This window comes from Cebus imitator, unplaced genomic scaffold (genome assembly GCF_001604975.1).
Source record: "Cebus imitator isolate Cc_AM_T3 unplaced genomic scaffold, Cebus_imitator-1.0 Scaffold407, whole genome shotgun sequence".
Classification (NCBI taxonomy): domain Eukaryota; kingdom Metazoa; phylum Chordata; class Mammalia; order Primates; family Cebidae; genus Cebus; species Cebus imitator.
In genome coordinates, this window is record NW_016107722.1 from 1,749,615 (window position 1) to 1,762,072 (window position 12,458).

At 40.6% G+C, this 12,458-nt stretch overlaps 1 protein-coding gene, 1 long non-coding RNA gene and 1 other non-coding gene across 4 annotated transcripts in view; 2 read left to right on the forward strand and 1 right to left on the reverse strand.

Annotated features, from left to right (window-relative positions):
- The first annotated feature begins 773 nt into the window (after nt 1-773).
- Nucleotides 774-4,128, forward strand: LOC108289634. 2 transcript variants are annotated; one of them, XR_005196953.1, is made up of 4 exons: nt 774-922; nt 3,332-3,443; nt 3,658-3,735; nt 3,954-4,128. It is a non-coding gene; the product is annotated as an uncharacterized LOC108289634 (long non-coding RNA). The 2 variants fall into 2 exon arrangements; XR_001819247.2 differs by lacking the exon at nt 3,658-3,735 and having other exon boundaries at nt 786-922.
- Nucleotides 3,489-3,577, forward strand: LOC119468293. Its single transcript, XR_005196959.1, has one exon. It is a non-coding gene; the product is annotated as a small nucleolar RNA SNORD87 (small nucleolar RNA).
- A 2,359-nt stretch (nt 4,129-6,487) lies between the features above and the next one.
- The window catches only part of MCMDC2 (minichromosome maintenance domain containing 2), a 51,079-nt gene continuing 45,108 nt past the window's right edge, over nt 6,488-12,458 (reverse strand). Inside the window, exon 14 of the mRNA XM_017509148.2 lies at nt 6,488-7,407. Within this exon, the coding sequence (XP_017364637.2) occupies nt 7,241-7,407 (167 nt within the window). The 3' untranslated portion in view covers nt 6,488-7,240. The remainder of the gene's footprint in view (nt 7,408-12,458) is intronic.

Here is a 12,458-nt window from a genome sequence, read left to right on the forward strand (position 1 = left end):
CAAAACCAACCAACCAAAAATCAAAAAAGTTAAAGGAGAGATGACCTATCTGTAACGGATTCAATTGTTTGATTATATGCTTTCATGTGTATTGTTTCTGGCAACAAGATCTTAAACCTTTCTCGCCCAGCACCAAGCCCAGTGCTTTGCAGCCAAGATTCCATAATATAATGACTGAGAAAAACAGGAGTAATAAGACATAGAAATCAATAGCAAACTATAACATGTTCATAAACAAGGTAGGTAACTGATTTATGAATGCTATATATATGTGTGTGTTTGTTGTCGTTGTTCGTTTGAGACGAGTCTTGCCCAGGCTGCAGTGCGGTGGTGCGATCTCGGCTCACTGCAACCTCCGCTGCCTGGGTTCAAGTGATTTCTCCCGCCTCAGCCTCCCGAGTAGTTGGGACTACAGGGTTGGCCAGGCTGGTCTCGAACTCGTAACCCCAGGTGAGTTGCCCGCCACGGCCTCCAAAGTGTTGGGATTACAGGCGTGAGCCACCGCGCCCTGCCTTTTAGGGCATATTCTGCTCTTTTGCATTCACTGCAAACTGGTACATTAATCATTGATTAACCCTAGCAGACATACTCCTGAGCCTGAAAAGCCCCTGCGGAAGTCACAAAGTCCCCAACATAAACTTGTGTGGCACAGGGCGGCGCCGCACAGCGCTATCAAGGAAGAGAGCGAACGTGCAGGACTAACCGCCTCCGCAAGCCCCTGCACTCAGCCCCGCTACGCACCCGGGGAGGGGCGGGGCCGCGTACCGGAAAAGGCGGGGCCACTGGAGTGCCTAAACGCGGCCGTCGGATGTTGCGCTTCCTTTCCTGCGCGGCCGGCGAGGAAGTAAGAAGTGGAAAGAGCCGTCGATCATGCTGATGTGGCGGCGGCGGAGCCTGAGGGCCAGTTGCTGGGCTCTGCGAGGTGAGAGTGATTGCGGTCTTAGTTCCCCATCCGCTACGCGGGTTCCTCCGGCCATGTGGGTGCCGAGCGCGGCCCCCTGTGCCTTCCCCAGGCGCCAGCGGAGCGGGCGGCGGCTGCGTAGGCCAAAAGGCTACACTCCCGGCGCCCCCAAGGTCCACGAGCTTACTCCCTGAGCCATCTGCGCAGTCGCGTTTTGAGAGTAACCACCCTGAGAGGCTTACCTGACCTTGTTCCGTCATCACCGCTTCACTGTCCTCTGCTCAGGAACTGGTCAAGGGCCTCCTGACTTAAGGAGGCCCCTGCAAGGGACCGCCGGGGGCTTTGTGCTCCACCCGGCCTTGGCCAGCTCTCTCTTGTGTACCCAGCAAAGCTGTGCGTGCGGCCTTGGCGGTTTCAGGCTCTTAGGCAGCTTATTTTCCTTAAAAGGGAGCATTTTATAAATGGGGAGGTGACTATCCCTTAGATGTCAGGATGACCCTTATTTAACCGTACTTTGTGAGTGGCTTTGAAATTTAGTAAGCACCGTTTACAGAGTCAGTACTAGTCACGGCCCATTCATAGAGCTAGTCGGTATTTGTAATACGCTCTAAAGTCAAGGCTTGGAGGTTGGAGAGCAACACGTGAAAGTATAGAAGGCCCTTAGGCTAACTGCCTGCTACATACAGAGATTATTGCATTTACATAGAGACGTGTATTTCTGGACATAATACAGAAGAAACCGGGTCAGCAGCTGGGGGGCTGGAAAAACCTGTTAGCTATTCAGAAACAATTTTTTTCTTTTTTTTTTTTTTGAGACAGTCTCATTCTGTCACCCAGGCTGGAGTGCAGTGGTGCGATCTCCTCTCACTGAAACATCCGCCTCCCGGGTTCAAGCAATTCTATGGTTAAGCCTCCCGAGTAGCTGGGATTACAGGTGCCCGCCACTACCCCCAGCAAATTTTTGTATTTCTAGTGGAGACGGGGTTTCACCATCTTGGCCAAGCTGGTCTTGAACTGACCTCATGATCCACCCGCCTCTGCCTCTCAAAGTGCTGAAATTACAGGCATGAGCCACCGCGACCGGCCACAGAAACAAATTTTAAAATTGCATAGCTCATCAGTGAGACTTGGTATAGTTGTTTTTATTTATTCCCTTCAAATTTGAAATGCATTGCTTCGTCTTGAAATAATCGTTAACTGTCAAGAGGATGAATGTCATGGCTTTTACTTAAAATATTTTTGGTATTCTTATTTTTGAGGCTTCAGTAGCTTCAATTCTGTTTTCACTGGTAAGTGCTAAAAATTTCCAAACTAAATATTTAATAAAATTTGTAGTACAGGGAAGTTCTGAAGCATAATAAACACAAAAGACTCCACCGATCCATTTGAGAACGATAATATTACCAATACTAGGGTATCTTATTTACATTCCCCTGCCTCCTATTCAGAGGTACCCACCATCTGGAATTTTGTGCCAGTCTTTTCGTTTCCGGGAGGAGGCGGTGGGATAGCAGTTTCATTATGTATATGCATCTCTATAAATATCTTTTAAGCTTTGTGGGGTTTTTGTTTTTTTTTTTTTTTTTTTTTTTTTTTTTTTTTTTTTTTTTTTTTTTTTTTTTTTTTTTTTTTTTGAGATGGACTCTCGCTCCCATCGTGTAGGCTGTAGTGCAGTGGCGCAATCTCATCTCCTAGGTTCAAGCGATTCTCCTGCCCCAGCCTTCTGAGTAGCTGGGATTACAGGCATGTGCCACCATGCCCGGCTAATTTTTTGTACTTTTAGTAGAGACAGGGTTTTGCCATATTGGCCGGGCTGGTCTCCTGGCCTCAGGTGATCCACCCGCGTAGTATTTTTTAAGCTTTGTAAAGATAGAATTTTCCATGTAGTTGTCTAGTTCCAAGTCATTTCCTATTGCTATCTGGCAATTAGTTATTCTCCTGGGGTGCTGTATGATTTTTTTTTGCCCAGGCCATGCCCTTTGCAGTTTTCGGTTAACTTGGGACTAAATTTTACAGGAATGTGTCCGGTAAAAATGCCAACATAAGTATCTCTGCTCTAAAAACTGCTAGATTTGCCAATATAATCTTTTTAGGTGAAAGTCTTCATGCCAGTTTTTATACATCTAACCTGGCTTATAGCATCCTGGTCAAGCTGTGAGACAGAAAAGCAGTGGCTGTGTATTCACTAGGACAATTGTGTCTGCCTCCCAGGTTCAAGCAGTTCTTCTTCCTCGGCCTCCCCAGGTGCTGGGATTATAGGCATGAGCCACCACACCCAGCCAGCACTTTTTTATTAAAAAATGGGTTAGGAGTCTGAAAGGTAGGTTGCAAGTACCTAATGAGATTCTCTCCCTGGACCAATTGTACATATAAGATGCCAAACAAATGCAAATAAAAATGGGAATTCAAAATGTAATATTTAATTTCCAGGTGCAAGAAAGCCTTTGAGTTGAAGATGTATGAAGGTCATCATGACAGATGTTTTCCAAAAACTTGTAGAAGTCTGTGAAATAACTACTAGGATCACACAGCATGTATTGAGGTACCTAAAATTAATGTTATGTATTCTTGACAGATAGGATTAATAGCTGGCACAATGATGACTTAAATTATTTTTTGCCGTTTACCCAGCTGAGGGTGTCTTTGAAGAAATACTTTTAAGACTGAGATGCCAGTAATTTTCATTGATTAATTACTGACATGTATGTAAGGCAATATTTAATTAAGAAGGGTGAATGAATATTCTTTTTCTTTAGCATATAGGTTGCTGTAGATGAATGTTCTTCGCTGTCGTGTTTAAGAAGTTTAAAAATACTTCTGCCTCATTGCCTCAAGTAAGTGTGATTTGTCAAGCAGCTGTATTTGCTGATAGTTCAGAAAGTATCTGATATGATAAACTCCAAAGGGTGGGGGCTGATTCTTGTTGAAGTTGCCTTTGCATGTATATATTCTCAACATTAATTTTTTGAGGGGCACTTGTTAATATTGAGGTTATATGAGAACTTTGAGTATGGAATGATTTTCACTGTTGGTTTCTGATTTTGTTTTGGAGGTGTGGCATGCAACATTTTGGAAAGAAAATTGAAGACTGTCAAGAAAACATGAACAGAAGTAATGATGAAATGAGTATTTTATTTGATGTTGATAAACATCACAATAAATTATGGAGAAAATATGTGTTTGGCTAATTGTTTAAATTGCTGAACAATAAATTGTTTTCTTTTAAATCAGCTCTAAAGAGCTTCATTCTCATAGTCACTAGTCAGACCTGTTTTTAACATACTTGAAAGAATACAATCTTGTCAGTAATTGGCTTATTTGTGGGTGGTGATTCTCACTGAGGCGAACAGGTGGGGAGACATTGCTTGTACCTCTAGGTTCCCTGTTTAGCCTCCCCTTCAGAGCCTGCTGTTGTGCCAGGTGGTTGGATTCTTAAAACTTCTTAATGCCAAATAGCAATCGTTTCACCTTTATTGTTTGCTTTTCATCTTTGTGAACAAAAAGTCATCCTAATACTAGTACACATAATAACTAAGCAATATGCTATGTTATGAGAAATAAGACTGAACAGGCCAGTCTGTCCAGGACTAAATTGGTAAGAATTCTAAAGCTGAATTTATATCTAGGTGAGTGAAGGCTTACAGCTAAATCTTCTGTTGAGTACTAGCTTATAAATTACTTTTACCAAGGTTATAATTTGCATGTGATAAATGATGTAAAACCTATATAGCAACATCTTAGTCAATTCCCTCAAGTATAGACTTGTGGGGTATAAGTATAGTTTGGTTGCATGGGTATATGAAGTAGTTTGGAGTCAGATTTTTGTGCGGCCATTACCTGAATGGTGTAGTTTGTACCCATTAAGTAATTTTTCACCCCACTCCCTTCTAATTATCCAATAACTTTTAAAACACCATTGGCATCATATTTAATATTAATGTATTAACTCCCATAATTGTTTTATCTTTCTGAATGTACGCTTATACTTTTTAGATACTGAAATAAAGATTTAGTAAATGCAACCCCTGTAATGAGAAATGTAAACATTTAATTTTTTGTATGGAAGTGGCCCTCTTTGAGACTGAGGTTGGGAGGGTCCTTTGAGCTGGGGAGACTAAGGTGGCAGTGAGCTGTGATTGCATCAGTACACTCCAGCTTGAGTGACAGCTATATAAATAAAGTGAATAAAAAGTCATTTTTGTGCCATGCATGGTGGCTCACCCCTGTAATCCCAATGCTTTGGGAAACTGAGGTACTGAGATGGGAGGATAAGTTGAGACCAGCCTGGGAAACATGGCAAAACCCCACCTCTACAAAAAATGTAAAAAGTAGCCCAGGGTGGTGGCATGGGCCTGTAGTCTGAGCTACTTGGAAGGCTAAGGTGGAAGAATTGCTTGAGACTGCAAGGTCAAGGCTATAGGAAGCTGAGATGTTGCCACTGCACTCCAGACTGGGTGACAGCCCCTGTCTCAAAAAAAGTTTTTAAAACTTTCAAATTTAAAAGGATCCTAATTTTATAAAGTAGGAATGTGTTTTGACTTCACCCCATACAGAGCCAGAAATGTTTGAAATGTAGTATTTGAGACACAAAGGTCTTAACCTTATAGAACTGTAATATGTAAATATTTTGTTGAAAACTACCTTTGTTGCTGAGTGCGTTGGCTCACACCTGTAATCCCAGCACTTAGGGAGGCTGAGGCAGGCAGATCATCTGAGGTCAGGAGTTTGAGACCAGCTTGGCCAACATGGGGAAACCCCATCTCTACTAAAAATACAAAAAATTAGCTGGTTGTGGTGGATCGCACCTGTAATCCCAGCTACTTGGGAGACTGAGGCAGGAGAATTGCTTGAACCTGGAAGGTGGAGGTTGCAGTGAACGGAGATTGCCCTACTGTACTCCAGCCTGGGCGACCTGAGACCCTATCAAAAACCAAAAACACTACCTTTGTCTTCTGAAAACTAATACTGTTTAGTCCCTGCTACTAGTTAGGTATTCAGTAGTAGTGAACAACTTCCTCTGGAGAGTGGGAGAGGTCCAGCTGCATAGTTAAGCAGCCTTATGAAGGGACCAATTTTGAAAGAATTGATGCATGGTAGCATCTTGGTTAACAAAGTGGCAATTTGGTAATGACATTCTGCTTTTCTGTGAATAGAACTGATCTTATTAAAGTTATGAAAACTGAACGAAAAAGGATTTATAAATTTTACAAAATAGGTTTGTTTTTTCATGGTGCCCCTATCTATTTTTTTTTTTTTTTTTTTTTTTTTTTTTTTTTTTTTTTTTTTTTTTTTTTTTTTTTTTTTGAGACGAAGTCTCCCTCTTGCCAGGCTGGAGTGCAGTGGCACAATCTCAGCTCACTGCAACCTCTGCCTTCTGTGTTAAAGTGATTCTCCTGCCTCAGGCACCTGAATAGCTGGGACTATAGGCATGCACCACCACGCCCAGCTAATTTTTGTATTTTTAGTAGAGACGGGGTTTCACCATGTTGGCCAGGATGGTCTCGATCTCGACCTCATGATCGGCCCACCTCAGCCTCCCAAGGTGTTGGGATTACAGGCAGGAGCTACCTTGCTGGGCCAATGCCACTATCTTTTCAAAGCAGGTATCTTCTCTCCAAAAATGAGGACTAGATTTGCAAATTGGTTTATTTGCCTTTTGGGACCTTTCTTGTAACCAGTTAGGATTAAAGAGCCAATTTATAAGTTATTGGCTCCTTGGTTCCCTGTATTTTTTCATTTAACCTGGCATATACCTAAAGAAAATTTCCAAGGCTTTTCCTGACTCCATATTTAGGGCTTCTAAAACAGTGGTATGTAATGGACATGTCAATAATAAAGTGTAAAAAGGCTTTACATTTAAAGCTCACGTTTAAAGTATTTACTCATCAGTTTAGCAAGTTCACAAGTGGAAGAAAAATGTTTTAGAATCATTTGTAGGTAAAGAGTTATTGCCATCTTGTGACATTAGAGTGAACTAACATAAAGGTTGCCATTTTTCATATTGCTTAGATTGCAACATTCTTTACATTTTTATCTGTTCGCCACTGGTATTCTGGGCTAACCATACGGTTTTTCTTTATAGCATTCTCCTTGACAACTTTATCATTTCAAATTGCCCACATTGTTCTATGTTTTAAAATTCTGTTGGTTTTAGAGGTTTGGATTAGTATTTATCCTGCTAGCAATTTTGAGGGGACTATATTTTGCATTTTTTAAAATAGTATTGTAATATATTCCTGTACACGGTATTATGGAAGCATGTATTCAAAGTCACTCTCAAAATACTCACACTTTTTCTCCACTGCTTAGGTAGGAATGAACAAAAATTCCTCAAATTGCTTATTCATCACTAGAGAAAATAGTTGTCCCAGGTCCATATGTGGCAATAAACTGTTCCAGCTGTTGTTGGCACTGAGTCAGATAGAGATCCCTTTGCTCTAAGTATTCTTCATTATACAGTTCAAATGGAAATACTGCATTCGGAGCAACACAAAATACAGTGGCCCCTAAATGAAGAAGATAATAGAGTGTAAATGACAAATACTCCTTAAAATGACAAATATGAAATCACATTTTCAACTAAAATACTTTACTAGAATCTTAAAAATTAACCCTGAGCCCATGTGACTGTGAAAAATAAAAGTTGAAGAATTAAGTTATGACGTGTTCAGTAGAGTATTTCAATAATCATTATTGAAATCTGACCCTTGTTTTCTGAAACCCAGAAAGCAGGTTCAGCTAATGCACAAACATTGGTATCAGGGCCAATGGAAGAAGCATGTTGATGTTTATATTTTAAAGTTTGGAACTATAGAAATTTGTCTTCTACTGAAATAGTCATTATAGTTTTGAAGCGGAAGAGTGATGTGAGGAGGTGACAGGAGTAGGGAGAAAAGGCACTGGAAGGTAGGGAAGCACTAATCTTTATTTGATAAAGCTTAAATGGATGATCAAAGACATTGTAATACATTTCTCAGTTGTTAAAACCATTCACATAAAGGCAGACATTAATCTATGGAAGGGTTTTAAGACCATTTTATGGGGAAAGGACAGACTCACTTTAGATTTGGCAATGATTTCATTGATGAACTCTGTATTTGATGGAAAGTGACGTCAAAAGTACAGGCACCAAAAGAAAATATAGATAAATGGGACCACATCAAAATTTAAAACTGCATAAAACAATACAATCAACAGTGAAAAAGGCAACCCATGGAATGGGAGCAATACTTGCAAATCATATCTCTGATAAAGGGGTCTGTAAATCCACAATAAGAAAACAATCATCAAAAAAAATGAGCAGAGGACTAAAGTAGACATTTCTCTAAAGCAAAACAAATGACCAATAAGCATATGCGAAAGATGCTCAACATCCCTAATCACTAGGAAAACACAAAACTATAGTGAGATACCACCTCACACCCAGAAGGATTTATTATAAAAATAACAGGCTGGGCATGGTGGCCCACGCCTGTAATCCCAGCACTTTGGGAGGCCAAGGTGGGCAGATCACAAGGTCAGGAGTTCGAGACCAGCCTAACCAATATGATAAAACCCTGTCTCTACTAAAAAATACAAAAATTAGCCAGGGTGGTGACATGTGCCTGTAATCTCAGCTACTCAGGAGATTGAGGCAGGAGAATCACTTGAACCTGGAAAGCAGAGGTTGCGGTGAGCAGAGATGGCACCACTGCACTCCAGCCTGGGCGACAGAGTGAGACTCTGTCTCAAAAAATAATAAAAATAAAAATAAAAAACAGACAAGGACGAGTGTTGGAGAGGATGTGGAGAAATTGGAACCTTTGTGCACCGTTGGGAATAGGATGGTACACCCACTGTGGAAAACAGGATGGCAGTTCATCAAAAAGAGTAAACAATTACTGTACGATATAGCAATTTCACTTCTGGGTATATACCCAAAAGAACTGAAAGCAGGGTCTCAAGGAGAATATTAGCACACCCATGTTCATAGCAGTGTAATTCACAATAGTCAAAGATGGAAGCAACAGAAATATGCGTTGACAGGTGAATGGATAAACAAAACACTGTATTTACATACAATAGGATATTATTCAGCCTTAAAAAGGAAGGAAATTCTAATAAAGGCATAATACGGATGAACCTTGAGAACATTACGCTAAGTCAAATAAGCCAGTCATGAAAAGACAAATGTATGATTCCACTTATATGAGGTACCTAGAATAGTCAAATTCATAGAGGCAGTAGAGTTATGGTTGTCAGGGGGAGTAGAGGAGGAAATGAGGAGTTAATGTCTAATGGGTAAGCAGTTTCAGTTTGGAAGATGAAAAAGTTCTGGAGATGAACAGTGGTGACAGTTGCACAATAGTGAATGTGAATGTACTTAATACTACAGAACTGAACATTTTAAAATGGTTAAAATAAGTAGATTTTATGTATATTTTACTTCAATTTAAAAATTGACCATGAGGAGTTAAGCTCTTCTCTTTTATTCATTAATTCATTGAACAAATACTTAAATATGACAGGCCGAGTGTACAGTTGCTAGCCAAACAGTGACCACCTTCCTAGAGCCTCTTAAGAAGAGCCTCAGACTTCTGACTGCTCCCTTTCCTACCTAACCTTCTCTGAAAGCTTACTGTCCCTTAACACTGCTTTCCTTGTGCCTCTCCAAAATGAAGCTATTTTTTCCCAAACATCCCACATACATAGTGTCACAAGACACAGTCAGAGCCTAGCTTGTAGCCCCTCTGTTACTTGCAGACCATTCTTTCCCCTGCTTCTCTTTTGGTAAAATCTTTTCTCCTTTGATGCTCAGTGCCACCTGGTTTTACCATCCTTCTCCTTCTATAGCCAACCAGCAGCTCTCAGCATTTGGCTCACAATCTTCCTTTCTTCCCTAATACCTGACATAAAGCGATTTTCATGTGGATGACCCATTTAACTCCCTTGAGATGTCTCCCACCTTTCTCTTCCACCTCAGCCATACATCCCACAGTTATAGGAAACTAATATCACAAGAAACTTACTTCAAAACCTTGAGTTCCCACTCACTTCAAAACCACAACCCACTCCCCTACATTACCTCCTATGCTTCCAGCTCACTTGCTCAAATGTTTCAGGTCTACTTCAGAGACCTCCAATCTGCTTCCTCCAATTCACTTCCTTCCTTAACCAGCTTAAGAGTCCCTCCCTTGCCAGTCTCCCACCTCCTTTGCCCCTCAGCACCACTCTGTCACACTCACCTATCAAAACCTCAACTCTGCATGAACCCAACCATTCACCTTGTGCTGGCATGAAGGCTGCTGGGCAGAAAATCACGCAACGCATTTCTTTTCCCTTTAAGTGAATCACAGTACCTTTAAACAATCCCTGCCTGCCTGGCATCTGTTTCCCTCAGACACTTCTAGCCCCCACAATGACTATTATATTCCATTATTTTCTCCTCAAACCTTTCATTTTCAACTGATGACATTGAGTAAAGTGAATGGCCAAACCTACAAACTTACCTGGTTCTGTATCAATTTTCTTCCCATCTGTAAAATGAAAAAGTGACTCATCTATCAGAGGCTAATACATACACCCTGGATCCTATCCCCTCTCACCTTTTTTGCACTTCACACACTGATCTTCCTCTCTTTCTATAGTATTATTAGTTTATTCTTTACTGCACATCATATGATTTAATACCTTCTATCTTAAAAAAAAAAAAAAGTTCCTTCCTGAACCACACATCCTCCTCCAGTTTTCCCTCACTTCTTTTCTCATCTTCATAGTTTGTCTGCTTGTGCTGTCTCCATAGCCTCATCTCCATTCCCATGCCACTGAAATATCTCTGATCATGGCTACCTACAACGTTTAGGTTACCAAATTGAATCTCACTCAAACTCTCAGTAGCATGTGATTCAGTTGATCACTCTGCTGCATTCTAGAAACACGCTCATTTCTTAGAAAGAAAATCACATAACACTTGATTTTCTTTCTACACTCTAGCTGCTGCTTCTAAGCCTTCTTTGTTAGTTCCTCCTCCACAACCCGTTTATAAATACTGGAATCTTCAAGGGCAGTCCTGGAGTTCTCATTAGTCTCTATCTACGTAATTTCATCCATTCTTTGACTTTGAGTACCATCTCTATGCTGGTGATTCCTAAATTATATTCCTAAGTTAAAACTTTTCTCTAAGCTTCAGATTCTTTTATCTCTCTATTGATATATCTGTAGGATATCTCCTTTTTTGTATAAAAAAGACACAGATATATCTGTTTTGTTGTTGTTTTTTGAGACAGAGTCTCAAAAAAGTCTCCAGTCACCCAGGCTGGAGTATGCAGTCTCGGCTCACTGCAATCTCTACCTCCTGGGTTCAAGGATCAAGATATATATATATATATATATATATATATATATATATATATATATATATATATTTGTTTTGTTTTGAGACAATCTTGTCACCTAGGCTGGAGTGCACGAACTTGGCTCACTGCAACCTCCACCTCCCAGGTTCAAGCAATTCTCCTGCATCAGCCTCCCAAGTAGCTGGGATTACAGACGCACACCACAATGCCCAGCTAATTTTTGTATTTTTAGTAGAGACAGCATTTCGCCAAGTTGGCCAGGCTGGTCTTGAACTTCTGACCTCATGATCTGCCCACCTCAGTCTCCCAAAGCGCTGGGATTACAGACGTGAGCCACTGCACCCAACCATTTTTGTTTTAAATTAAGACAGGGTCTTGCTGTGTTGCCCAGGCTTGTTTCCAACGCCTAGGCTCAAGCAATACTTTCACTTTGGCCTCCCAAAAGTGTTGGGATTACAGGTGTGAGCCACTGTGCTCAGCCTATAGGATATCTCAAAGTTATATCTATAATTTGACTTTTCTCCCAGTTCTTTTTCTTTCTTTCTCCACAATCTTAGTAAATGGCATGATTATTCACCCAGTTGCTCAAGGCAGAAACATGGGAGTTTTCCTTAATTACTCCCTCTCCTCCCTTCCCCTACCCCCAACTCTTAAATCTAGTTCATGAGTACAACCTGTTGGTTTTTACATCTAATGTGTATCTCTAATTCACTAATTTCTCTCCACTTCTACTGACTCTACCTAGTTGAATCTTTCATTATCAACTACCTGGACTACAACAACTGGTTTCCCACTTTCTGCTCTTAAGCCCCTCCAACCCATTCTCCATACCAACTCCAGATGAGGTATATAAAAAATATAATTGATCACATTAGTTCTCTGTTCCTCATTGCACTTGGATTACAATCCCAATTTTCTACCATGATCTGTCTGCTCTTACTTTCCTCTCTAAGTTCAACTACTATGCTTACTCTGCTTACTATGTTTTAGCCACCCTGGCCCTCTTTCAGTATTTTGAAAACACCTGCATATGTAGTTTCCCTCTAACTTGACTTCTCATTCTTTAGCTATCTGCTTAAATAAATATCATTTCCTTAGAGAAGTCTCCCTAAAATCCAAAGTAATTCCCTTCCATTGTTCTTTCTCATAACATCCTGTTGATTTTCTTCATAGCATCTATCTCAATTTGTATTATATATTAATTAGTGTCTTTTTTTTTTTTT